This window comes from Stegodyphus dumicola, chromosome 8, assembly GCF_044657685.1.
Source record: "Stegodyphus dumicola isolate Sdum_Otavi_A_Nest chromosome 8, ASM4465768v1".
In the NCBI taxonomy this organism is placed as follows: Eukaryota; Metazoa; Arthropoda; class Arachnida; order Araneae; family Eresidae; genus Stegodyphus; species Stegodyphus dumicola.
This window is the reverse complement of record NC_140775.1, coordinates 147,991,058-148,018,746: the sequence shown is the minus strand read 5'-3', so window position 1 is coordinate 148,018,746 and position 27,689 is coordinate 147,991,058. Positions and strand designations below refer to the sequence as shown.

General features: G+C 33.0%; 1 protein-coding gene across 5 annotated transcripts in view; it reads right to left on the bottom strand.

Annotated features, from left to right (window-relative positions):
* The window catches only part of LOC118197454 (uncharacterized), a 157,464-nt gene that overhangs the window by 82,215 nt on the left and 47,560 nt on the right, over positions 1-27,689 (bottom strand). For all 5 annotated transcript variants that reach the window (XM_085822553.1, XM_085822557.1, XM_085822556.1 and 2 more), the window contains one exon: positions 24,251-24,311. In XM_085822553.1, coding sequence (XP_085678679.1) covers positions 24,251-24,311 — 61 coding nt within the window. The remainder of the gene's footprint in view (positions 1-24,250; positions 24,312-27,689) is intronic.

Below are 27,689 nucleotides of genomic sequence, written 5' to 3'. Positions count from 1 at the left end.
AATTTGCACTAAAGGAAGATTTCTGAAGCATTTTAATCTTCGTTAAAGCTAATACTTCAACTACATTTTAAAAGATATCTTTAGAAGAAACTGCAAATTTAAGATTGCACAGAAAAGTAATAGTATTTAATACAATGCATTTCTAAACTAATAATGGTGTCTTTCTGAACTAATGCAAAAAACATTAAGAGGTGATATACACTGAAATAAACACCTTTCATTGCAGAATGTATGATTGAGAGTGCATTGGTAATGCACAAGAGTGTACATAAAAATAAAAGTAGAGATTTTCACAAGTGAATTCAGTAGTGACTAAAGATCCATATATGGATAAGAAGAAAACAGATATGCATCTTCCAAATGGTATTTTACACATGAAGGCATTTTCAGTGCTCACAAGGTGCCTATTTGGGACAACTATTATTCATATGCAACTTGTCTACATTCCTACAAATGACTCTTTATAGTGAATATGTAGGCGAATGTTTTTAACACTTACTTTCTAGCTTACACTACTAAAATATTTGAATCGAATGAGCTACCTGGTATATCCCAAGCAAGTGGTGTGAGACTATTGCAGTTTGTACTTACAGCCATTCACCACAATGTGCGATTCCAGCATGATGGCTGGATTCCCATTGAGTCCAATGAGGATCTTGTTGCTAAGCTTTCAGTAACTGCTGCAGAAATCCACAATAAGCCTCGTATTTTTCTGACTACATAGGAATTCTTATTTTGATGACGTGACGACTACCTAAAGAGTGGTGGACGCTATTTTGAAGAGTTTTTGTATGTATAATAATTTATTTCTGCAATTACTGGTCTTTCTACATGTGATTTCATTTGTACCTTTTGTTCATTACATTATTCTAAAAGTATTACTTTACCTTGTCAAGTAATTACTGATGTTCACTTGTTTTTACAAAAGTTTTATTTCAATGCTTTATGCTTTTCCTGTTTATTCCTCGGATCAGATTGTGTGCATGCCAAAACGGAATGTGGCTACTAGCACAAAATCACTGCACTTGTGGTCTTACATTCTAAGGTGAAAAAGGTTGTATTAGTTTAAAAATACATAGTTTATTTTAATCATTACTGAATAACACACAAATGGGATATAGTGTGTTAAACTGAGCTATATCAAACAAGATATGATCTACTTAATATGGTCAGTTAGAAAGCAGTCATACAAAGTATCTAGAGGCAAAATTAGCAAATAAAATGTAAATATGATGAAAGGTTACATTCACACTGGAATATATGTTAAATAACTCAGTGGTCTAGAACATAAATACTATATTAAATTTACAGCCAAGATTAATATTAAGCTCATAAAAGAAATACATCACTTAACACATGACAATTGCACAGAGCAAGTTCTATCGTTTCAGGACAAATAAGTTAATGAGTAATAAAAGAACAATTTTATTACTTGTTTAATTTCTTTTTTTCCCTTTTTAGCAAATCTTTGATTTTGCTTCTTTAACAAATTGTAATGAAATGCAATTACTTAATTTAGCATTTCAAATGCTAATAGACAAGAAAAATGATCACACACACAAAAGAAGAAGGTACAGAGTCTGATTTTGATTAGTCCTGCAAGTTTTAACTTACATCTTATCTTCTTTTGAATTCAATATACATCAATTGTTGAAGATTTAAAATATTTTTGCAACTAATATTAATTTGCTTTTAACTGGATGAAAATTAAGGAATAATTTCCATAAGTTCTCTCAGAAGAGATGCACTTAAAAGAATTAGAATGTGCAATTTTGAGGGCATCATACAAACCAATCACATTAAATCTTTTACAAAAATGAGACACAAAATCAAATTTGTGGCACAGAAGTGTGATGCACATCCACAAGATATTTAGTGCATGTGATGTCATAAAGTCAGATCACAGACTGCAATAAAAATGAAGATTTTTTATAAAATCTCCCTTATTTATAAGCAACTCCCAGTGTGATTTACAGGACTCTACAACATGAGGTACTACAACATGAGGTACTTACTCTAAGGTAAGCCAAGAGCCAGTGCAGAATTTGGATGTCTTACAGCAATGGTCTCCAAAAGGAAGTATGCATACCAGAAGGGGTATGCCAAAGAAATAAGCTCATGATCACTTCCAAACGAATGATCATGCATATTACATTATGCTGTATTACTAGGGGTATATTATTAGGGGTGACATTTTTTTTCTTCTTAGGGATATGCAATAAAAAAAGATTGGCGGTTGCTGTCTAAAAATGTCACCTCTAAGCTGCAAAAGTAATTACAGTACAGAGAAAATATTTACAAGAGGCAAACTGAAGCCACTGAATAGCAAATGATACATAGGAACAAGAAGCTAGATGCTACTTGTTTCAACAAAAGCTTTGTTGTAGAAAATTTCCACCCATTAAGCAAAGTACTTGACATGCACCAACGTATTAGTATACATATTGCATAGTCTTAAGTAGCTAACTGAGTGCAAAATATTAAATGCAACTAACAACTTTGCCTAGAAATGAACTTTAATCAAACTAGTTTGAAGGTGAATTTCCAGATGCAATATTTTATTCCAAGACCCAAAATATATTCATTAACAAGGTATTGCAAGATATGCTTCAATTTAGCTAATCAGAAGCAATACAGAATCCTTATGACAGTATGAGTAATAAAAGGCATGTATTTGATATCTGAGCTGTAAGCCAAGGATGCACCAAGGACAGTAACCTATGTATGTAAAAAAAAAATTCAGGAAATATTATGACTTATTCTTCATTCGGTGTTCTGGCAAATACTGCTTATATTAGAGAACAGCTTTAGTTGTTTCAGAGGAACATAGATATCCTACAAGGGGGTCAAAAGAAATTTTCTTAGAGAGGACTTTCTTGTAGATATATATACTATATATTGCTTACAGCATATCTCCTTATATACATTCAATAACAAAACCACATAAATCATACATATACATGCATACATATATAGATACACTTAAAATAATTTACACAAAGAAAAAATTAAGTATATATCTATAATTACATACAGAGTCAATAAAATTAACTTAATTGGACCAGAAATTTGATTCACAAAAAATGATGGTTTGATATATTGGATTCAATAAGAAAAATCCACTCTCACAGAAAAATGTGCAAAAATTTAAACAAATAGAAAAAGGCTGATTAACATTATCATCTACCATAATAAGTCAAAAATAAATCTAATTTTAAAAATAACATTAATGTTTAATTTAAATTGTTATTTTGTAATTATTAAATTTGTTGACCCTTTTTCCCCTGCTTCACTATGTTAATCACCAAGATTTTTCTAGCACTAGCATTCCATCAAGAACTGAAATACACTGCTGGCCACCCAAACTGCAACACCAATAAAGACAAGAGATATCAACAAAATTTATTTGGTAGATAACATGTTGACCAATTATCAAATGATTAAATTTATAGACTTCTGTGAAGTGTGGTTCCTTCCAGAATCAGTAGCCAGAGTGGCTGCCATTGTTGGAGATCACAGCTGCCACATGCCTCAGCATTGATTCAAAGAGCTTTGGATGTGTTCTTGGGGTACAGCAGACCAAGCAGCTTCTACATGTTGCCAAAGTTGATTTGATGTAGCAGCTTGGGATGTAATCTGGGTCAATCGTTCAGCAACCATGGACCACATGTTTTCTATCGGCAAAAGATTTGGAGAGCAAGTCGGCCAGGGAAGCAATTCAATCTGGTGATTGATGAAGAATTGGACAGTGCGTGCCATGTGTGGTAGCACATTATCCTCTTGAAATATGGCTGTGGGCAAGCCCTGAAGGTAACGAAGGACAAATGGCTCCAACACCTCGGAGATGTAGCGCTGGCTGTTTAAAGTATCGACAATGCTTACTAGAGGAGTGTGAGAGTGATATTCGATACCGCCCCATACCATAATACCCGGTGCAGGACCAGTGTGGCGGTGCATAACGCAGCTGTTGCAGACAGAAGCACGATTCATCAGTAAAGACAATTTCATTCCATTCTACTGTCCACATCCTTCTTTCATTGCACCATTGGTGGCAGAGACGTCTGTGGTTCTGCGCCAAGGGTAGACAAAGCAATGGACGTCTTGCGGACAGACCACTCTGCTATAAACAGCGTCAAATGATACGCACAGACACTGGATGATGCGTTACAGACTGAATGTGCTGTGCTATGGTTCATGATGTGACTGAGTGATCCGTCACTGCCATGCGCACAATGTTCCTGTCATTATGTGAAGTGGTGCACTGAGGTGGATGCAATCGAACACGTCGGTCCGTTGTACCCTCCTGCATCCAACGGTCACACATTCGCATTACAGTTGTTTGGTTTCATCCAACACGACTACCAATTTCCCTGAAAGATAATCCACATTCTCGGTAGGCCACTATCCTTCCTCTGTCGAACTTGGACACTTGATCAAATGATTATCGCTGTTTACTACGAGGCATAATTGATCATTTTTTTTTTCAAAATAACTGACATGATTGTTATAACTACCAAATGCTTAAAAACACTGCTTCTTGTAATGAACACTTCAAATTCCTGATCACATCTCTATCCCTGAATAAAAAATTTAAATCTAAACATCCAACTTGTATAGCACTTTCTCTGGTAGCTCAATTAAGTAATTTGAATGGAATCAGAAAAACCAACTGACATTCCTTGGTTCAGTGTCATGCACACCATATGATGTACTAAATGTGTTTATTACACTGGCGAGCCAAAACATGATTATCCCACATTTTTCAATGAACTGGTCTGGATAACACGGAGGGCATATGATTAAGTGGAAATGGTATTTAACTGCTGCTGGAGATGGTAAGGAATCATTTTTGTACTTACTTTTGTGACTGATGGGAAAGGCTGCAGATCTAAGCAAATTTGATAGAGGGCAGATTGCAATGACTCGAAGACTCGGAATAAGTATCTCCGAAACAGCAAGACTGGTAGGTTGCTCACAATTTACTATTGTTAGTATATACAAAATGGATAAATGATGGTAAAACCACCAGTATATGCAAAGTGTTGAACATCCTCACGTCATCAAATAAAAAAAGACATAAAAAACTGTTCCCACTTGGTACAGCAAAATTGGCGCAAAACAGTGGCTCACTCGAGAGCACAATACAAAGCAGATTCAAATGAAAGTGTTTTGGAATACACAATTCAGTAAACACTGTTGGATATCGGACTGTGCAGAAGACGTCCCACTCATATGCCTCTGTTGACCACGCGCTATTGTCAACAAACTACGCCTACAGTGGTCCCAAGAAAATCGAGATCGGACTAATAAGTGGAAGACAGTTGCCTAGTTGGATGAATCATGATTTCTGATTCATCACATTGATGATTGTGTCAGGGTACGCCCTCACCTAGGCGAACAGGGCAGCATCTTCCTCCTCCCTGTACTCAGGGTCATGCTGGTGAAGGTGGTATTATGCTCAGGGGAATGTTCTCATGGGTGGTGGTGGTGGTATTATGCTTAGAGAATCATCATTCATGATTCTGGGACCTTTTTGAGTTTACTATAGCAATATAAAATAAGCATATAGTAAGTTGGATGGGTCTAAAAGATTCATTATGGAGGGGTTCGACTGTACACACATTTTCTTTACTCAATATATGACTAATATTTTATATTCTTTATTTTACATATGAACATTATATTTTTCATTCAACAAGTTCAGAAATGCATAACTTTTCTTGCAATATTACCCACTCTACAATTTTAAGCTGTGTATTTTTCCTCAGAAAGAAAAAAATCAAATCAAATTTATACACAAAGAAAAAAATTGTTTACATTAATTTCATCAATGAGATACTTACACATATACATGTGAACCTTATATACTATAACTGATTTTAACATTGCAGGTATTCCCTATATAATTTTAAGAACTTAACAATCATTATGTCCTTCACAAAATGCCATGTTATGCAGATTTGTGCTACATACAGACTTAAAAAGAAATTGCTTGTGTATAAATTACAAAAAACTACTTTATTGAAGACTAGCAAAATTCAGTTTTATATTAATGCCAACCTTAAATTGACTTCAATCTGATAAAAATGTTCTAAACAAATACCTAACATAAAATTTTTCTAATGTTAATGATAATATAATTAATGCCACTATAATTTGCCTGTTTAAAAAATGCTCTGCTCTTCTCCTGCTCTATGTGTAAAGGGAAGGCAGTAGGTTAATATTTTTCTATCTGACCTAAACAAAAAATTAAGATTTAAGATGCATTTGTTTGGAGTATGATGTCGCTAATATTGGTTTTCTTTTGTTAGCAAAATAGTGAGAAAAGAACAATTAAAATTCAGAAGAAATAAAGCTCTTAACAAAACACATTGAATTCTTCCTTAACTAATTTGATCTAGCTTGTTATTTTTTGGCAGGCTGTTATAGCTATTTTATCAGAATTAAGGTTTGAATTTTCGAAAATTTCAAAAAGACTTTCTAATTCTGAAGCAGTAGCAGGATCTGGATAGTGAAATCATATCGGTACTTTCTTTCTGAAGTCACCCTGGTGCAAGAAAATGATGTTGGTGCAATTCCGACATAAGAAAGTGCAATTTTAAAATTAGGCAAAACAGCAACCTTATTTTGACATAGATTTTAAACACTACAGAAGATGAATTTTTGCAATTAATTGAATTCGTGGAGATATTTGGAGAATTGATAATATATAAAGATGATATAATGACAGTTTTCTATTGTGATGCCAATTCCCAATCAGCCATCAACTAGTAGACGGCAAAAGTATAGTATGGTTTTAAATCTAGAAAATATTAGCATCAATAGTGGTGAAAGTCATAAAGATATTTTGGAAAATGTAAAGATTTTGATTTACTGTTTAATAGAAATTTTCAACATGAAGGATTTGAATGATGGAACTTTGTGACAGAACTAGAAATAATGCCTTTTTGTAAAATTAAAAAGCATTAAATTTATAAAATTAAAGAGATTAAGCACAAAAAATGAAAAATTACCTTTTTCATTTTTTGTGCTTTTGTGCTTGATTGATTGTTTATTAAACATTGAAAGAAATGTTTAATAAAACAAATAAATTAAATATTGAGCCTCTTTTTTTTTCTCCTAAATTTTAATTCTTTTAAAATCATGAATGCTTCATTACTTGATATTTTTAATTTTATATTTTCTCTGTGTCACTGTACTAGATTTAAACTGATGGTCTAAAATCTGGAAATTTCAAAAATCCAGAATCACTGAAATCCTGACGATATCGGATCTTGGACTTTGCACTATACATTGAATTAATAAAAAAATGCAAACTTTTTAATTCAAATAATGTATTTTAAAATTTGTGTCACTATTTCATGCAGAAAAATTTCTCATAACCAGCACCCAGTTAAGTGTTAATATCCAAAATAATGGCCCTTCTGAAGGTCTAAATTTAAATCTGAAATATAGGCATATGAGATTAAATATATATATAACATATGGTTATACATAAACACATATGCAGAGAACTCTTACATAGCACAATGATCCAAAAGATGACACTAACAACTTTCCCCTCTTGTCTATATGTATGGCTGAATTAGTGGCTGGACAAGTCAGTCCCTCTCTGGCAGCCATCGGTGAAACAGCTAAGTGACCTCAATCACGTCGTGTGATACTGGCCAACTTTCGCTGATGATCCTCCTTCAGTTGTGTTTAATGACTTAAATGTGATGTTTATCTCTATCAATTTTGCATATGTGTTAAGCTAATATATTTTTCTAATCTAATAAAAGTAAAATCAGACATAGTCTTCAACATTACATTAATGCATGTCTCTAAGAAAAGGCGACACTAATATCAACTAACGAAAACATGACATATACATAAATATATATACAGGGTGTCCCGAAAGGTCATTCACAAACTTCATGTGTCAGACCATTATGAACAAGTTTTACACAGGAAGTTGTACCCAAACATCAAATTGTGCAGTGTTACAACAGAGTGATTAACATGCAAAAAAAGCAAGTCAACAGTGGCATTAATATGGCCTTCATAAAAAAAATTAATGATACAGAAGAAGGAAATATTTATGGTTACAGAAACTTATACTGATGGATTCATGAACTTGTTTAGTTTGTCAGGAGGGTCATGGATACATGCTGTCACTTCCACAATCCTGGTCACAAGGGCCAATATCAGATGTTACGAGTGTCTCATATACCAGGGTCTTCATGTATTACTACAAGAAGAAATTCACGAAGTCAGGGAATCATGGTGATTATGCAACTAATGATCGCAACAACTATGCCTTTGGCAATTCAGTAATATAGACATCCTATCAAGGTAGTCTCACATACTAGTGCTGAAATGCATGGATGCCCTATCATGCTAAAATCAGATGTTTAGAGTGTTAGAGTGAAGCTGCTGGAATGCCATCTATCAAATTGGGCAACACCTCTTCTAAAAATGTGAAAAGTATGCCCATTGAGGCATTTTGGCTTTGCATACAGATCAATGAAAAGGGTCACTGATTAATAACCCCCACACTTATTATGAAGCACTGTTAGTCTGCATGGACATGTGTACTTCTGGGGTTGGCATGCACTCACAGATGCAAGCTGCGTGAGTTTGGGACACAGTATCATAAAAAGCTGCTTCATCGGTAAACATAATTCACAATGGAAAATCTGGCAGTATATTATCTGCATTCAAATACCAATACATTGCGGATAATTGTTTTTGCTCAATGCCTGTAGTCTTTGCATGTGGTAGAGGTATAGCATGTTCTCCTGCACTATGTGCATTATGCAGGAGCAACATACACCCAGTCACGTTTGATTGCTTACGTCTGATTGCTCAGTCACGTTTGATTGCTGTGACACTTGTTTCCAGGTTCTCAATTTCCCATAGCACAGCTTCCTCTACTTGCCTAGCAATGTGGCTGCTTACTCAGAATGCTCCAGCCTGACTTTAGCTGTGGTGCAATTGTCCAAACAATTGATGACTTGGTAAACATCTGTTTGGAAAGCACTCTCGGTATGTGTGTCAACTATGTATTCTGGAAGTTTGTCCATTTCCATTGTTAGCATAAATTTAGGTATTTTGCATAATGAAACTCGAAAGGCATACGAAATGAACGTGCGCCAAGGTATATATTGGTGAGAGAAAGTAAAGCTCATGACCAATGCAGTATATTTGATTTTTCACCCTAGCTACTTGTACCTGGCCAAAGGTCTAATCCAGTAGTACTTTCTTCTCTTTCAGGTATGATGGCAAAGTATATTCCTGTTTCTTTTTTTTATTGCCTAATATAGGTAAGCCTGATGATATTTAGTACTGATGATGATTCTATGTAAGTTATTCTTTTGAATACTTCGATTTTAATGTCTGTGAAGATTATTACTTCATTGTTATGCTTAAGTTAAGCAGAATTATCCTATTTTATTAAATAAAGATTTCGTAGTTAAAATTTTTGACTTATGATTCTTTAATTCTGTGCTTGAGGAAACGTACTCATTACGCCTTCACTGCTAATGCACAACTAACAAAAGATTATGAGACTGATAAATTGAAATTTTGTAATGTTGTAAGATTCCAGGCGCATAAAGTGTTAAAACTCTTTGAAGAAAAAAAAAACTAGTTTAACTAAAAACTAGTTACAAAGTTTAAAAGAATAATTGTAACAAATAATAATGTCTATTCTAAAAGAATCAATTTGTATAGAAAAGTTAACAGATGAAAATTATTCAGTATGGAAATTTAAAATAAAACAACTTCTAATAAAAGAAGGTTTAGATGATGTTGTATTCGAAGAAAAACCGGAAACTGTTACTGATATTTGGTTAAAGAATGATCGTAAAGCTAAAGCTTTAATATGTTTAAACATTTCGGATTCGCAAATTATACATGTTTTATATAGTAAATCTGCAAAAGAAGTTTGGCAAAAGTTAAAATGTGTCCATGAACGTGTAAATTTAACAAATAAGTTATTTCTTCTTAGAAAACTATATTCCATTAGATATAATGAAAGTTCTAAAATGCAGGAACATATCAAAGGAGTACTAGAATTGGCTGAAAAGCTGCGTAGTATAGGAAAAGAAATTAAAGAAAATAACTTAATAGCAGTATTATTATGTTCTTTACCAAATTCATACAACTCCTTAATAACTGCAATAGAAAGTAAATCAAAAGCTGAATTGTCGCTAGAATATGTTAAAACCAAATTAATAGATGAGTATTGTAGACGTGTGGAAACTAAGAAAGTACAAAACTACGATTCAGTTGCTTTAAAAAGTAAAAGCGAAAATAAATCAAAGTATGTTACACAATTTTGTACTTATTGTAAGAGAAATAACCATATTATAAATGACTGTTTTCATTTAAAACGCAACTCTAGAACTTTCCCGAAAATAGATGTAAATAACAGTAAAGTAAGAAATTATTCTCAAAATTATAAAAGTAAAGCATGCCAAATAGCAAATACGCAAAAAATAGAAAACATAACAAAACTTAAAGAAAATAAGTATCTTAAAAGTACTGAAACTGAAAATTCGCAGATTCAGTTTAATCAAGTTCTAAAAGTGGAAAATAAACATGAAAACACGCAAACGCAAGAATGGGTTATCGACTCGGGAGCCTCAACTCATATGACGAGTGATAAGAATTTTTTCTCTCAGTTAAATGACTCTATTAAACAAATAATAACTGTAGCCAATAGTGCTAAATTAAATTCTTATGGTATTTGTGAAGGTTATTTTAAAGTTCAAAACTTAAAAAGTCAGGTTACACAAATAAAGTTAGAAAATGTATTGTACGTACCAGGTTTAGATAGTAATTTACTTTCTGTTCAATCTGTTACGAATAAAGGTTGCATTGTTACATTTGATAGTAATAAGTGTTACATAAAGCGTAACAATATACTCGTAGCTGACGGCAACGCTCAGCAAGGTTTATATAAATTGACCGTAAACTCGATTAACGAGAAAGCATACTTAGCTAATGATATTTCATGTTCTAATACGAACTGTATACTAAAATGGCATCAAAGATTAGGCAACAGAGATATAGATGCCATAAAAACACTTGAGAAAAATGATTTGGCAGACGGCATTAAACTTGGCAAATGCACTCATAGTGTGGAATGTTCTAGTTGTGTAAAAGCGAAACTAACTGAAACACTTTATCCCAAAACTAGTTTTAGATCTAAAAATCCACTGGATTTAGTGCCCACAGATGTGTGTGGGCCAATTGAAGTCAACAGCTTACGAGGGAAAAGATATTTCGTAACTTTCATTGATGACTATTCGCGTTATACTCAAATTTATTTTATTATTTCAAAACATGAAGTATTCGACAAACTTAAACAGTATGTTGCATCGACAACAAATAAATTTAGAAAGAAAATAAAGGTTCTCAGATCCGACAACGGTACAGAATACTGTAACAAAATTACTAAAAATTATTTAAAGAAACTTGGTACTTTCCATGAAACTTTGGTTCCTTATTGTCTGGCACAGAACGGCGTCGCAGAAAGGAAAAATCGCTCTTTAATAGAAATGACAAAAGCTATGTTAATAAACTCTAAATTACCGAAAGGATTCTGGGCTGAAGCAGCAGCTACTGCCGCATATCTTCAAAATAGGTTACCGACTAAAGCCACAGATAGAACACCATATGAATTGTGGAATAGTAGAAAACTAAACTTAAGTCACTTACGAATATTTCGCTGTAAAGCATTTTACTATGTCAACAAACAAAAACGACGTAAATTCGACAACAGAGCTGAAGAAGGAATATTTGTAGGATACGATTTACGAAGTAAGGGATACAGGATTTATGTAGGTGGAAGGAAAATAATAGTAAGTAGAACTGTTAAATTTTCAGAAAACACATCTTTATCTGACAACCATGCAGAAAATAATGCTGAAGCTTTAGAATTAATTCACTTCAATAACTCGCAAGAAGATGAAGAAAATAATGAAGAAACATCTCTTGGCGATGATTTTACAGAAGATTCAAAAAATTCTGAAGAGTTAATTAAATGTGAAGAAAATGTAGAAAGAAGGGTTTCTAGCAGATCAACAAAGGGGTCCCACCGGAAAGATTCTCTTATAAAGCAGAAGACGAAGAATCAATTTTACCTAAAAATAAAGATCCAGAAAGCTTTGAAGAAATTCTAAACTTACCAAAATGTGAGCAAGAAGTTTGGATCAAGGCTATGCAAGAAGAAATACATTCTCTAAAAGAAAATGAAACCTATACACTTACAGAATTACCACCAGGAAAACATGCAGTAGGCAGCAAATGGGTGTTTAAGACATATGATGAAACTGGTAAATATATAAAATACAAAGCACGCTTAGTAGCCAAAGGATTTACTCAAAAATACGGCAGTGATTATGATGAAACATTTTCACCAGTAGTGAAACACACTACTATAAGAGTTTTCTTAGCATGGGCAGCGTATAATAATGCCAAGGTACATCAACTAGATATTAAAACAGCCTTTTTGTATGGCAACTTAAATGAAGAAATATATATGGAACAATCAGAAGGATTCGTGGTTCCGGAAGAAAGACATAAAGTTTGTAAATTACAGAAGTCGATTTATGGTCTCAAACAAGCAGCTAGCTGCTGGAATGCAGAAATTGAAAATACATTGAAGAATCTTGGATTCAGTCAAAGCAAAGCAGATCCGTGTCTTTTCACAAAAGTGGTTCATGATAAAAGAATTAATTTAATAGTGCATGTTGATGACATCCTAACAGGACTAAAAAAAAGGGCTAGCTCATAGAGCGTTTCTCCCTGAAACAGGCAGTGGGGAGTGATGACGTAGCAATGATGCCACTGAGCGCAGAGATGCAATTGACAACATAGAAATTAGCGTTTTAAATTTGAAGAACCAGCGTTTAAAATGAGCTGCGTGTGAAAGATAGCTATAATTTGGAAGAGACAATGTTACTGCAGTATGCATTTTACACTGAACAGTACAAAATTTAATAGTACTTACTCAATTTTAAAATAATAGATAAAATGCGCTACTCTTAGCGTAAAGTTCCTTTTTTTATTTGCAGGGATTTTTTTTTTTTTTCTTTAAATGCCTGTTTGTTTCTAATCATTTATTTATCTGCATGTTAACTAAGAGAACTGTACTACTGCTTCTAAGATAACTATAATAACAGCTATTTAAAATTAATCAAAAAACAACCTTAAATTGGCATAGTTTTAAACATGTATGGTTATATATGGCAAAATTTCTGCTAATCTAAGTTTGAGTTTCAGCCTAATTGTAAATTTTACATTGGCATATTTTTATCCCGATTCAATATAATAACATATATTTTTTTTTAAATAATTTTGTAACTTAGGCTTACATCAATATTTCATTTAAATAAATACATATAAGATCTTAATTTAGACAAAACAACTTTACTCACAGTACCTAAAATAATTATTTAATTTTTCAAAAGTGGGGGTTAAGGGGGCAGGTCTTCTTATGCCAATTACTTTAATATTATACTTTATATATATTTTATCTAGAATGCTAAGCTAGCACAAAATCGAATCAATAATAACAGAGGATACAATAAAAATAACTGTAACAATAACTTAACAGAATTACTTCTTATTTGAAATATATTTTACGCTATTAACTTCTAAAATGCCATCTAGAAATATTTCAAATCAAAACATATTATATATGCTTACTTGTACAGTCGCAATGCAACTACAAGTTGTTGAAACATTATTTATTGGCTGCCACATTCGGAGCAATCCATTTTTTTGCCTTTTGGGTTGCTTTTCTTTGGGAAAAAACATATGCATTTCTATTTAAGAAACGTATTCTAATAAAACTTCTCACTCTGCAATATAAACGAATTGCTTCTCTGTTAACTTCAGGATAATGTTTCTCCAGTTTATTAATTAAAGAGCCGATTACATGCTTCGCTTTAGAGTAAGTTGTACCATGAACTGCACAAAATATGTTTTCGAACTGATAAACTGTATTCATCCATGAATGAGAAGGTGTAGTCAAACCTCCTAAGGACAATAATTTAATCCATTCTGAATTAAATATTGGTTCATCAGCACTATTTTTAGATATTGTTCCCAATGATGGGTCTTTGTCTCGCACACGATAGGCAATATAACCTGCAACATATGTTAATGCTTCTTTTTCGGCTGTCAAAAATTGTCTGTCGGAATTTGTTGAGAATAATCACACGTACTCCCCGTTCTTGTTTTAATGTCATGTATTTTAACCGTAACTGTTTTATAGTTTTGCTTAGGTTGATCTGGCAACAGTTGTAGTGGTTCTTGGTCATGGTGTGATATGTAGAAACGTGCTGTGCCATGTGCGTGAAATTCCATCTTTTAATAAAGCCTCTACTTAATTATCATCGGCCTCTGATTCACCTTTTTTTAAATCTTTACAGCAGAGCGTGGTTCTGATATTGAACACGCTAGAGGCAAAGCATTTATATTTGTTTTTTGGAACTTATTTGTTTGGAACGGAATCGCGCGTTAAGTGAAATTTGAAATGGCAGCACGTGACGAGAACACAAAGTATTGTGTTGAGCCGTTTAACGGTAAAAACGTTTCTCTGTTTAAGCGCCGTGTAGAAGCTGTGTTTGCAGCCAAAGAACTTGATAAATATTTAAACGTTGAAGCGGATGAAGCGAAAGTTGCTGAAATCAAAGATGCAAAAAAGGCTTACGCATTGCTGCTAACCCTTCTAGATGATGCCATATTGGCGACCATGTCGAGTGAATCTTCTGCATGTGAAATTTGGAGCAGTTTAAAGAATAAATACCATAAGGTGAGTGCAGTTAGTCAAATATTAGTACGAAAGAAATTATCGATACTGAAGAAACGCCGAGATTGCAGTATGCAGTCACATATTAACGAACTGTTGGCTATCGTAAATGAACTGCGGCTTTCGGGTGCTGAAGTCAAAGATATGGATGTGATTATTTATTTGTTGATGTCGCTACTTTCTGAGTACGACATTATTAAATCGACGATTGAGAACCAGCCAAATGAAATGCTTACGCTGGACTTTGTTATGCAAAGGCTCTTGAATGCTGAAGAATTGCAAGGTGAGAGAAATTCTTGCGATTCTCGTATTTCTGGCTCAAGTAATAACGTAGCTTTTAGCGCTGATAAGCGTGATATCATCTGCCACAAATGTAAAAGTAAAGGTCATATTGCCAGGCTTTGCAAGAAAAAATTAGTTTGTTTTGGATGTGGACGCCCAGGGCATTACAGGAAGGATTGCAGAGTTAAGCATAAATCAGATTATAGAGAATCGGCTGCAGTAACATTCATGGTTGGTGAGCCTGTTGGAAATTTTATTCTGGATTCTGGAGCATCTACACACATGTGTAATAAAGGTGAGTGGTTTGAAGAAATTAAACCTTTTTCTGGAACTGTTGCATGTGCTTCGAAAAATGATGTTTTAAAGGTAGAAGGTATTGGTACAGTACCTGGAACATTAAATGGAAGAGAAATATTACTTAAAGATGTGTTATATGTGCCTGAGTTGAACGGTCAATTAATATCTGTGAAGAATATTCAAAAAGCAGGTTACAGTGTAATTTTTAAGAATGATGTAGCTGTTATTGAAAAGAGGAATGAAAAATTTAAGTTTGCTAAACTCAATGAGAAAGGACAGTATGCTAAACTGTGAGTCAATTTGAACCTGTTAAAGCTTCAACATACATTGCAAATCATAGTGCAGAATTATGGCACAGGCGCATGGGGCACTCATCTGATAAAATATTAAAAGAAATGGGTTTGCCAGTATCTGAGTCACCTTCAAGCTTTTGTGAAGAGTGCATATTAGCAAAACATTCCAACACTCCTATGAACAAAGGTCCTAGAAGTAGAGAGCATGTGCCGATGAGAATGGTACACACTGACATATGTGGTCCCATTGATCCACCCACTAGGGAAGGTGAAAAGTATTTTGCTACAATCATAGACGATTTTTCTAGATTTACTGAAGTGCATCTCTTAAAGCACAAAAGTGACATAAATGAAGTGTTTAAACTGTTCCTAAAGCAGAATTCTGATGTCTACAAAATTCGGTGTGATAATGCCAAGGAATACGTGTCTGGTGAACTAGCTCGTCATTGCAGGAAAAATGGTGTTATGATAGATCCTGCTCCTCCATATTCACCTCCTTTAAATGGTGTGGCTGAGAGAGCCAACAGATATCTTTTAGAGAAGGCCCGAGCTCTAATATGTGAAGCAAAGCTTTCTAAATCCTTCTGGGGCTATGCTGTACAGACAGCTGCATATCTTAAGAATAGAATTCCAAATCAGACTGTTGAAAATGTACCTTATAAGCTCAAATATGGGAAGCCACCTGATTTGAATATTATTAAGGTGTTTGGATCTGATGCATATATGAGAGTTCCTGATAACTTAAAGAAATTGGATCCAAAATCAAAAAAGATGATTTTTATTGGATACTCTACCATGGGTTATCGTTTACTGGATCCAGTCACAAATCATGTTGTGGTTTCTCGAAATGTGTTGTTCAATGAAGAGAAAAAGAAATGTATCTCAGTTCAAGATGATTTTTCCATAGAAAGTAAAGATCCTGCTAAAGATGAAGTAACATGTGATTCAAGTGATGTAGAATCCAGAAATCTTGAAGAAAGTCATGAAGAAATTACTAGGCAAAGAAGAAATATAAAATTACCTGTACAGTTGAATGATTACTTTGTGTATGAAGCTAATGTGGCAACTGTTGATACAGTAACATATGAGGATATAACATCATTGCCAACAGAAGAGCAAGTCCTATGCAGGAAAGCCATGAATAAGAAAATAGCTTCTCTTAATAAAAATAAAGTGTGGGAGTTAGTCAACTTGCCAAAGGATGAAAAGCCAATATCCTGTAAATGGGTGTTGCACATCAAACGAAACAATGTCTACAAAGCTAGATTGGTTGCTCGTGGCTTTGAACAGAAGCCAGGTACTGATTACTTTAAGACCTATGCTCCTGTAATTAGTACATCATCACTTCGACTTGTGCTGGCTATCATTGTTCAAAAGAATCTTGAAATCTATGCATTAGATGTAAAGACTGCATTTCTGAATGGTGATCTCCAAGAAACAATCTACACGGAACAATCAATGGGCTACAGTGACAACAGTGGTCGTGTGTGTGCAAGCTTCTTAAGAGTCTTTATGGACTTAAGCAAGCACCGAGGCAGTAGTTCAAGAGATTTACTGATTTTATAATTATGTTAAACTTCCAACAACTTAACTGTGAAGCATGTACTTTTGTAAGAAGAACTAAACAGAGTGAAATATTTATTGTGCTGTATGTGGATGACTTGCTAATTGCTGGTTCTAATGATTCAGAGGTAAAAATTGTGATTGAATTACTTAGAAATGAATTTGAGATGTCCAAGGCTGAAGTTGCAAATGAATTTCTTGGAATAAGTTTTGAATATTCACAGAACAAACTTACTTTAGGCCAAAAATCTTATGTTGAAAAATTGTTAAATAGATTTAGAATGTTAGATTGTAAGCCATCTGATACTCCTCTGGTGCCTAAGTCAACTTCATCAAACTTTGTGAATGGTGAAAGATTTCATGGCCCTTATCGTGAACTTGTTGGTGCTTTGCTGTATCTGTCTATGACAACTCGTCCTGATATTCTGTTTTCTGTGAACTGTCTGAGTCAGATACAAGAACAACCCACTAACAGTGCTTGGGCTGGTCTGAAGCAAATTCTTCGATATTTAAAAGGGACATCTGAACTGAAATTATTATTTTGTAAATCTAATAGTGTTGATATTATGATAAATGTTTATGTTGATGCTGATTGGAGGTCAGATACAAATGATAGAAAATCTATTTCAGGGTATATTATTTTCTTTAATGATTGTCCTGTAACTTGGTCTGTTAAAAAGCAAACATCTATTGCTCTGTACTCTACTGAGGCAGAAATTTTGGCTTTAGCAAAAGCTATTCAAGACCTAACTGTATTTTATAATGTATCTAAAGAAATTTTAGGAGTCGACAATATTAAAGTTTCAGTTTATGAGGATAATCAGTCTGTAATTAAAGCAATATTGAATGAAAGTAATTGTGCTAGACTAAAACATCTGGATATTAAATTAAAGTATATTAGGGATATTGTAAATTTGTATGATATAAATCTTGTATATGTTTCTAGTGAAAATCAGTTAGCTGATTTGTTTACAAAATGCCTGCCTAAACCAAGATTATGTTATTTAAGAGATAAATGTAAAATAATATGTGATTAAGGGAGGGTGTTGAGAATAATCACACGTACTCCCTGTTCTTGTTTTAATGTCATGTATTTTAACCGTAACTGTTTTATAGTTTTGCTTAGGTTGATCTGGCAACAGTTGTAGTGGTTCTTGGTCATGGTGTGATATGTAGAAACGTGCTGTGCCATGTGCGTGAAATTCCATCTTTTAATAAAGCCTCTACTTAATTATCATCGGCCTCTGATTCACCTTTTTTTAAATCTTTACAGAATTCAATTCTAATTCCCAAGCCATAGGAGAAGGTTCCTCTATGAAATCCAAATCATCAATAGTATTTAATGGAAAAGCATCTTCCTCCTCAGTTTTCAAAGCCCTTTCAAGTATTTCGGATGTTAAATATGAATCAATATTTCTGCTTTCTTTAGTCATGCATACTTTTGAAGATAAATTTGGCAGCTTATTAGCGAGTATTAATTGCTTTAAGCGGCGTATAACTTCACTAGGTGATGGATGGTCATTAAACCTACCAAGCCCTCGAATCTGACTAAAGATACTTTCAAGTGCATCCTGAGTTAATCTAGAGGTTAAAATATATTTAGCATCATACGATGATTTCAAATCCTGGTGTAGGCCAAAAAGAGAATTTATTGAAATTATTATTCCTTTTTGGAAAGGCAGTAAGTTGGCTTTTCCCTGAACTCTTAATCCACCAATGACTTTCTTCATTAATTCCAAAACTTGAATTTGTTTTTCATGATGTTCATTTAATCCAAATGCTGCTTTAAGTATTTTATCTGAAGGAGGGTATATTTTGGTGCTATTCATAATATCAAAAAAATTGTCGATTAACTCAAAGAAGTCGGATGCTTTTTTATTTCCTGTGAGGTGGAGTATACCTTTTGCTGTAGTTCTTGAAAATAATGTTTTTGCTGGAGCGACTTTTTGTTTCTTGTTTCCCTTGACCATTAAATAATTTAGTTTTAGTTTGTGGCAGAATTTAATTTCTCCTGAATCTTTATTTAAAACCTCTTTAATAATATCAACATTTAAAAAACAGTTCCATCTTCTAAAATAAATCCTTTATCTAAAAAGTGGTTTCTCAGTAATTTGAGGCAGTGCGCTGAATCTGCAAAAACCCATATTTTTTTCGTTTGCAATACTGGATTTGGAAACTGAGAACTATTAATCAAAATTTGTAACTCTTTCCACAAAGTAGTAGATCCTCCTAAATCCGACACTATTGCTTTCACTTCTACTCCAGATGAATGAATATGTCTTATGAGTGAAAAATGAAGTTCTTTCTTCATTGGAGTGTTAAAATCAAAAAATATTGGTTGTTTCCACTGCGAAATGAGACCTCTGATTAAAACAAACTGCACTTTTTGAAAAGGACCGAGAATTTAGTCCAGTTTAGAGTCATAGCAGAGTTTAGAATCTATGTGCATTTCGTCGAAACTGAGAACGCATATTTTTTCTACAGAATTCAGATATTCGCATCTTTCCTTCATTACAGCAAGAACATCACTCTGAATTCCTGGACTACATGAAAATTTAGCGCACCATGTCTTTAATGTGCTAGTGCTAGGTAAAGGAATTCCCATTTTTTCTTTCCAAAAATCGTAGCTTTTAGATGACAGAGCTCTTATGACAATGCAACGTGAAATATCTTCACTAGTCCACCTGATTTTTTCCTTCTTTTCTAGCAATGCATTAATCTGCGTCTTTGTAAAAATATGCTTTAGACGTTTTTTCAAATTCTCCGATCTGTGCTGTTTTTTCCTGAATTTCGCTAATTATCAATACATTCTTGTTTATCTTTACACTTAGGGCACTCAGGGATATTGTCACATAGGGCATTGTCACTTGTGAGTTTTATTTCAAAATCATTCACATTTGATTTATTATTGTCAGCTTCCATTTTAATTCGTGTAGTCTTTCAAAAGCACTCTGCATTAGTTTTCTTTTCAAATGTCTCCGATTTCTTGGTGTTATTTCGTTTACTGCACATGATAAATTTACTTTTGGCACAGCATTGCATTTCAACAGTTTCTTTTGTGGCAATCCAAGCAAGCGATTTCTCATGTCATCTTCATAATCACTGCACAGAAAATGTTCGCTGCAAATTCTTGCGTTTTTCACATTAATAGAATCCTGTCTTCGACATTTATGTATCCATTCTTTCGTCAAAAGCAAATTGTCCTTGGGGAAAGCATGAAATACAATATCTCTTCCTTTCGTATTTCTATAAGTGTTACGGCACGTTGCTACAGCACAAGAAGCCATATTACATAAAGGATACTTTAAATATAGAATTTAAAAGGAAAACTGACTAAAACTATATATATATACACACAAATTATTTTAAATATTTGCATTATTAAAAAACAAATATGTATGATTAAAATTAATTTGGGATATGCGACCTCCAGAAAATCGTCTCGCAACTGAATGAAACTACAGTTTTAAAGGCGCGAAATCAGAGCAGGTGCAACAGAGACACGTCAGATTACTTCCGGTTCCCTCCCTCCATGAGGCTCGCGTCGGCGAGGAGTCGATCAAAGGAATGACCTAGCCCTTTTTTTTATCCCTGCATCCTAATAAGTTCTACAGAAGATGGACTAATTCTACAAACAATTCATGATTTCAAGAAACCAAATAACGCATCTTGGTGAAGCTAAATATTTCTTAGGCATGGAAATAAATCGCAAGCAAAATGGAAGTTATCTCTTATCACAGAAAAATAAAATAAATCAACTTGTCAAGCAATTTCAACTTGAAGAAGCTAAACCCGCTAGCACACCAATGGAAACAAACTATTATAATCTAAACAAGGAAGAAAATCTCCTAACTTCAAATGATAAATTTCGCCAAACTATTGGAAGTCTTTTGTATATATTATCTATCACAAGACCAGATATCACAGCTTCAACTCACATACTCAGCAGAAGGTGTAATAATCCACGTCAAAAGGACTGGAATGCTGTTAAAAGAATCATTAGATACTTAAACACGACAAAGAACCTATCCTTACAAATTTCGTCGAGTGAAGAACCTAATATTACAGTTTATTCAGATGCTGATTGGGGACAAGATATTGAAGATAGAAAATCTACATCAGGAAGTGTTATTTTATTAGGAAGAAACAGTATTTCGTGGTTTTCAAGAAAACAAACTTGTGTTTCATTATCCTCAGCAGAAGCTGAATATGTTGCACTATCGCAAGCTACGCAAGAACTATTATGGCTATTAAAATTAACAGAAGATTTCAATCTACCCCAAAACTCTACCGATAAAGGTATTTGAAGATAATCAGTCTACTATAAGACTTGTAGAATCTGAAAAATTCAGTTCGCGCACAAAAGATATTGATACAAAAGTTCATCATATATGCGACTTGAATAACAAAGGAATAGTAAAACTTGCTTATCTTTCAACAGAGCAAATGGTTGCTGAAATTATGACTAAACCACTTCCTAAAGCTAAATTTCAGTTTTGCAGGAATGAATTACAATTGGTATGAGTTTCATTAGCAAAACAGGGACAATGTTAGCATAAATTTAGGTATTTTGCATAATGAAACTCGAAAGGCATACAAAACGAATGTGCGCCAAGGTATATATTGGTGAGAGAAAGTAAAGCTCGTGACCAATGCAGTATTTTCACCCTAGCTACTTGTACCTGGCCATAGGTCTAATCCAGTAGTACTTTCTTCTCTTTCAGGTACGATGGCAAAGTATATTCCTGTTTCTTTTTTTTATTGCCTAATATAGGTAAGCCTGATGATATTTAGTACTGATGATGATTCTATGTAAGTTATTCTTTTGAATACTTCAATTTTAATGTCTGTGAAGATTATTACTTTATTGTTATGCTTAAGTTAAGCAGAATTATCCTATTTTATTAAATAAAGATTTCATAGTTAAAATTTTTGACTTATGATTCTTTAATTCTGTGCTTGAGGAAACGTACTCATTACGCCTTCAGTGCTAATGCACAACTAACATCCATCCACAGCACCATTAAAATAATGTATATCGGCCAAATCCTCATTATTGAAGAGATGCATTCTTCTCCTGAAACATTCCTCGCCTGAAATTATCTTGCTTTCTACTCTCCAACATGCCTGCAACCATTGCCCTCTAGGAGTGGCTGGTACCAGTTTTGAACACAATTTCCTATGCAAAACTTGTTCATTATGGTCTGATAGACCAGCAGGGAAAAACACTTTTGTTATGTTTCTGCTGTCCTACACAACTAACCTTATTCAAACAATGGAACTGAAAAATCCAGAATATAAAGATAAACTATTGATACTTTTTATGCATTGATGGCAAACTTTGAAGGTAATGTCCATGATTTTCAGAAACAATTCACATTGAAAAGCATTACATTTCCTTTGCCTCTTGAACAGAAAGATGTAAAGAGCATCACTCTACATCTCTGTGGCATAAAGTAAGACATATAGGCATGTTTGCAGATGGCAAGTCCGTGGTTTTAAAATCCTTATGGTGCCTATGGCTCATATAATGGATTTACTTATGGGTTCAAAGAAATTCAGTATTCATGAAGAGGGGGTACAGATTAGGGTGGATATAGACAATTCTATGATCATGAAATAATAAGATATGTAAGGATAAAGGAAAAAAGATAATAACAAAACAAAAAATCTGAAAGGTTTCAGATTTTAAACTACGTCCAAAGGGGCATTTTTTTAAAGCTTTGTATGTTACCTTTATTTATTAAATATCATGTTCTTTGCACTTAAACCGTAAAATTCAGTTCAGTAGCAATGTCGCAAAATAATTTTAAAATGACCACATCTTTAGAATTTCTGATACACAGTTCCACGCCCGCTGGAGATAAAAAGGTTTTTCCCCCCACACCATAGAGTGTTGACATTGCTCGCTTTTAAATCATTGAGTTTGTTACTCAAAAATTTGTTAAAGTTTTACAAAATATGAAATCGATAATAAAACAAATTCAAAATTTCAAATTTGATCTTCCACATGCCCATATTCGTAGAAGGATTACGTCATTCAAAATTCGATGGCTTTATGTACCGTTGTTTTATCACATTGCGAGAAATAGACATACATTTATGCAGATTTTTCATTATTTAATTTCTTAATATAATGCAAGACTCTAACATTATATATAATGCAAGACTCTAACATTTGGTGGCAACTGTTTGAAAAATGAAACGGACATTTATAGTGATTCAGCGTAAAATCGCAAACAACAGTCCTTCAGGGACAAAGCCCCTTTGGACTAATAATGAGGATGGGAAGGATGAGGACCATGACGACATTCAGAGCAAGAAATTTATATGGAAGGAATCTGATGAATAGACTTCAAAAGATTTGTTGAGAAATGTCCATCTATGTCAGTACATTATGTTAGGAAGCATTACTGCACAAGCAGAGAAATTTTAAAACCATGGCAATAACCTTGTAAGCAGGCAGTCATTAAGCAAACTATGGCAATAATCTTATAAGAAAGGCAACTTGTAAGGAAGCAGGTTGCTTGTAAGCAGGCAGACATTCGAAATTATATGTCATCACACTAAGAAATTTCAAAATTTTGTGTGATAATACCTATGGCAATTTAAAAATTTAATTTGTTTTCCTGAAATATAAAATCACATGTATGTGTTTTAATTTTAAATAATCTTATGATTTGCAGTGTTATTTATTTAATTGTGGCTTATAACTAGAAAAACGGAATCAATGGACTTTGCGTGGTACAATTTCTGTACCTGACATCACAAAAAATGTGAACAGGTAAGTTCTAGAAATATATAATCCATTACTCAGAAAAATCTCTTTTCTGGAATCAGTGAGGTCCCATTTCTGCTAGTTAAGAGAGATTTTACTGTACTCTGAATTGTAAACAATAAGATTTTTATATAGAAAATGTTTAATATTACATACAAAATATTAATATTGCATTAAGAATTTAAATAAATAAGAAAAACTAGTATTTAATATAAAAACAGCTAAGCTCACCTATATATACGAATTAAATCTTGCATGCAACTTGTTTCAGAAAATAAAACTTGAGCAGCTTCTAAGAAGGAGAGAAAAACTTTTCTTAAAATACAAAAATATTCTTTCAACAAAAACCACATCATAAGAAATTTTATGTGCTGGTACATAATGGTCTATGTATTGCAAAATAAATAGGTGAAAAATTCCAGATTGACAAGGCAATTAAGTGAAATATTAAATCATCATTTCATATCATTTTACTATACATGTTATATTATTCAATTTGTATTACTTTATTGTATTTTTTATATTATTAAAATTTTCCTATACATATTTTATTAGACATTATTTTGCTACATATACTTTACCGTGTACTTTTATAATTAACTTATTTTAATATGCTAATATGATATTTAGTGCAGTAAATCTTTCAACAGCAAAGATGCATATTCTTTTCAACTGGTTTTCTGCAAACAAAAATACAAATAGTGAGTTAAAAATTTTAGATTATGATGTTATTAGATAATTAATGGCATTGTTTAGACCAAAATCTGAAGCCTTTTGATAGCTCTTGGAATCAAATACAAGAAATTGAAATTATACTTCTAAAGAAATCAAAATAAGAAATACTAATATATTTGTCATATTGATTACAGTATAACTTCTCTCAAACTAACAGGTGCACCTGCAGTAAAGCTGATGGAAAGATGGATGTCCTAAAGACTTTCAATGATCATACGGATTTTCCCAAAAACTCAAGCTGTTGCATCCACACACTAAAGACCCCTTAAACAAGGAGTGCTTGAACTTCATCTCACTAAAAGCCACCGCTTAGAATTCAGAAATATTTAAGAATTGCAGTTAAATTTCCAAGAGTTGCACCTAAATATTTATGACATTTATAAAGTAGTAATACAATTTGCCAATAGGCATGCTTCAAATAAACTAACAAGTTAGCATTTTTCACAACTAATACCTTTATATGCAAATATAAATAAATAATTCTGCAATGTAATATTTGTTGCTGCTTCTTTGTAATTTAGAAAGACTGTTTCCATCATGTGCAAATTTTAAACTTTCTGTACTATACTGAATTTTTTTTTATTTTTTCCCCAAAAAACATTTATTTATGTTCTAGGTTTTATTCTGATAAGAACTGCCAACCGATTTTAAAAACAAGAGAGTGCACACTTAGGAGATTTCTCCAAAATGTGTACTCCCTTGCTATTAAACTGGGAAAATTATCTAAAAATAAATTGTCAATTTACTGGAGTTCTTACACAAAAGTAATATTTAATTTTTCACATGTAACTAACATGTTAGCTAACATACAGAGCTATAACTAATCTTAAATTATTTAATTCATTCATTAAATATAAATCCAGATGTAGAGGATTTAAAATTATTATCGGCCAAATGTATCAATGTTGCAATTGCACCACACTAATGGAGATTATTTGGGAAGAACAGAAAGATGGATTCTTTATCTCACATAGCTGGATGTTAATCTACACACAGGTAGCAATAAAAGTAAATCTGAGAAATGATTCATATTTTTATTTATCCTTATAGGCTCAGCTTATGTTATATAAAAATGATTATTCGTGCTCATTTATTGCCATCATTACCCAATTGGATGGAAATACATTTCAGTCAGTTTGTAATACTCTTGTGGCCTTCAAGGTTGATGGATCTAAAGTGAGAATCCACTGAAAATTATAGGAATGAGCTGAAAAGTTCCCTTCAAACTTGCCATCATGTTATGTGAAGAATCAGTGGTTGGTGTTATGTGAAGAATCACTTCAACTACCTCACTGAATTATTATCAGGCATGCTGATGTTTAGTAAAAGAACAATTTACACACTATAACTGCATGTGCTCGAATTCTGTCCACTCAGCAAATACTTCATTAAAACTAAAAACATTTTTTTTTTAATTTAAAACAGAAATTGCTGTTATTTCTACTCTAATCTTCTTAATTACAAAAATTTGCATTTTATAAATATATAAAAGGAATCAAAAAAAAATTTTTTTCTAATTTTTATAGTAATTGAGAAATAAACAGCAAAATTAATTAAAATAAAACAAATCATCTGCATAAAAAAATTAGACAAAAAAATTGAATTTGCATAGATTTCATACAAAACAGATTTCAAGGATGACTGGCATAGGTCCCTCTTCTTTAAGGAGTCAAAATTTATCAAAATCTTTCACTCTTTGAAAATAAAAAAATCTATGTCAGTAATACTATAAATCCAAGTACTTTCCGTTTATCGATACTCCAACCAAAATTCACAAATATATTGGTAACATAGAGAAATGCTTGTTTAGGTATCTTTATTTCTATTTCAATGATGTATCCAATGCTGCCTACTTTTTTACAATCTTCTTTTTCCATGCAAAATAAGGCACACTTCTCGTTTCTTTTGTGCTGTTGTTCCTCTCCCCATGCACACAGTGATTTGTTTTTGCTAATATACATATATATATCAGAGAATAACACAAACAGAGCACAACATTGACACCAAAATTCTAAAAGGTAAAAAAAGGGGGGAAATTAGAAAAGAGGGGCCCATGTTGTCTTTAAGTGAGCCACATTATGTTCCATGTGTGCAAAAAAACTAAGTTTGAGATTTCTTTGATGCAGATAAACTGCAATATCTGGCTTACTGCTATGCTCAAACACTGAAGTCACCACAGAAGGGATCATAATCTGTAATCCCACTGGTGAAAATGTCCAGAGAAATGGACAACCATCTGACAGGATGCTTCACCTATACTTGGGTTGCACATAAAAACTTTCTGGTAACATTGCGAGTTCTCGTACAATTACTTTTTAGTGACAAGGTGCGTTACCTCATCAGTACTTTTCAGTGGGTTCAGTGGGGATAATTGAACAGTACTGAAATTGATACAATTTTATATAAAATCTACACCAATATCAAGGAGTTTACTTTCTTTTTCAATTTTACATTTTACTCTGCTGCATTATCACTGATAGGATATATTGACTATTGATAGAAGAGTTCCTTTTTCTTATCACAACTGGAAAAATTTTTAATAATCTGATATATTAAAAATTACAATTGCTCTCTATGTCAATTCCTGATCAAGGATAGACAAGGAACAAACTTAGACAGCATGAAAAACAAAAGCACACAAAGATATTACTTTTGTTCTTTAGAATTATAGTGTCTGGCATAAGCTATGATGTAGTTTCTGATACATTGTGATATCAAAATTAGAATTGTTTCATATAAATAAATGATAAAAAGGAGAACTGGACACATCAGAAATGAACTGCATAACAGGATCTATAATATTCATGGTAAATCATGGCTAACTGCCATTAAAAAGAGTGAATGTGTATTGATACAATGAATCCAAAAGGAAAAATTGGAATTTTAAGCATTGTTTAATCAAAATAGTGCATTTAAATAAGCTTAAGAACAGGAC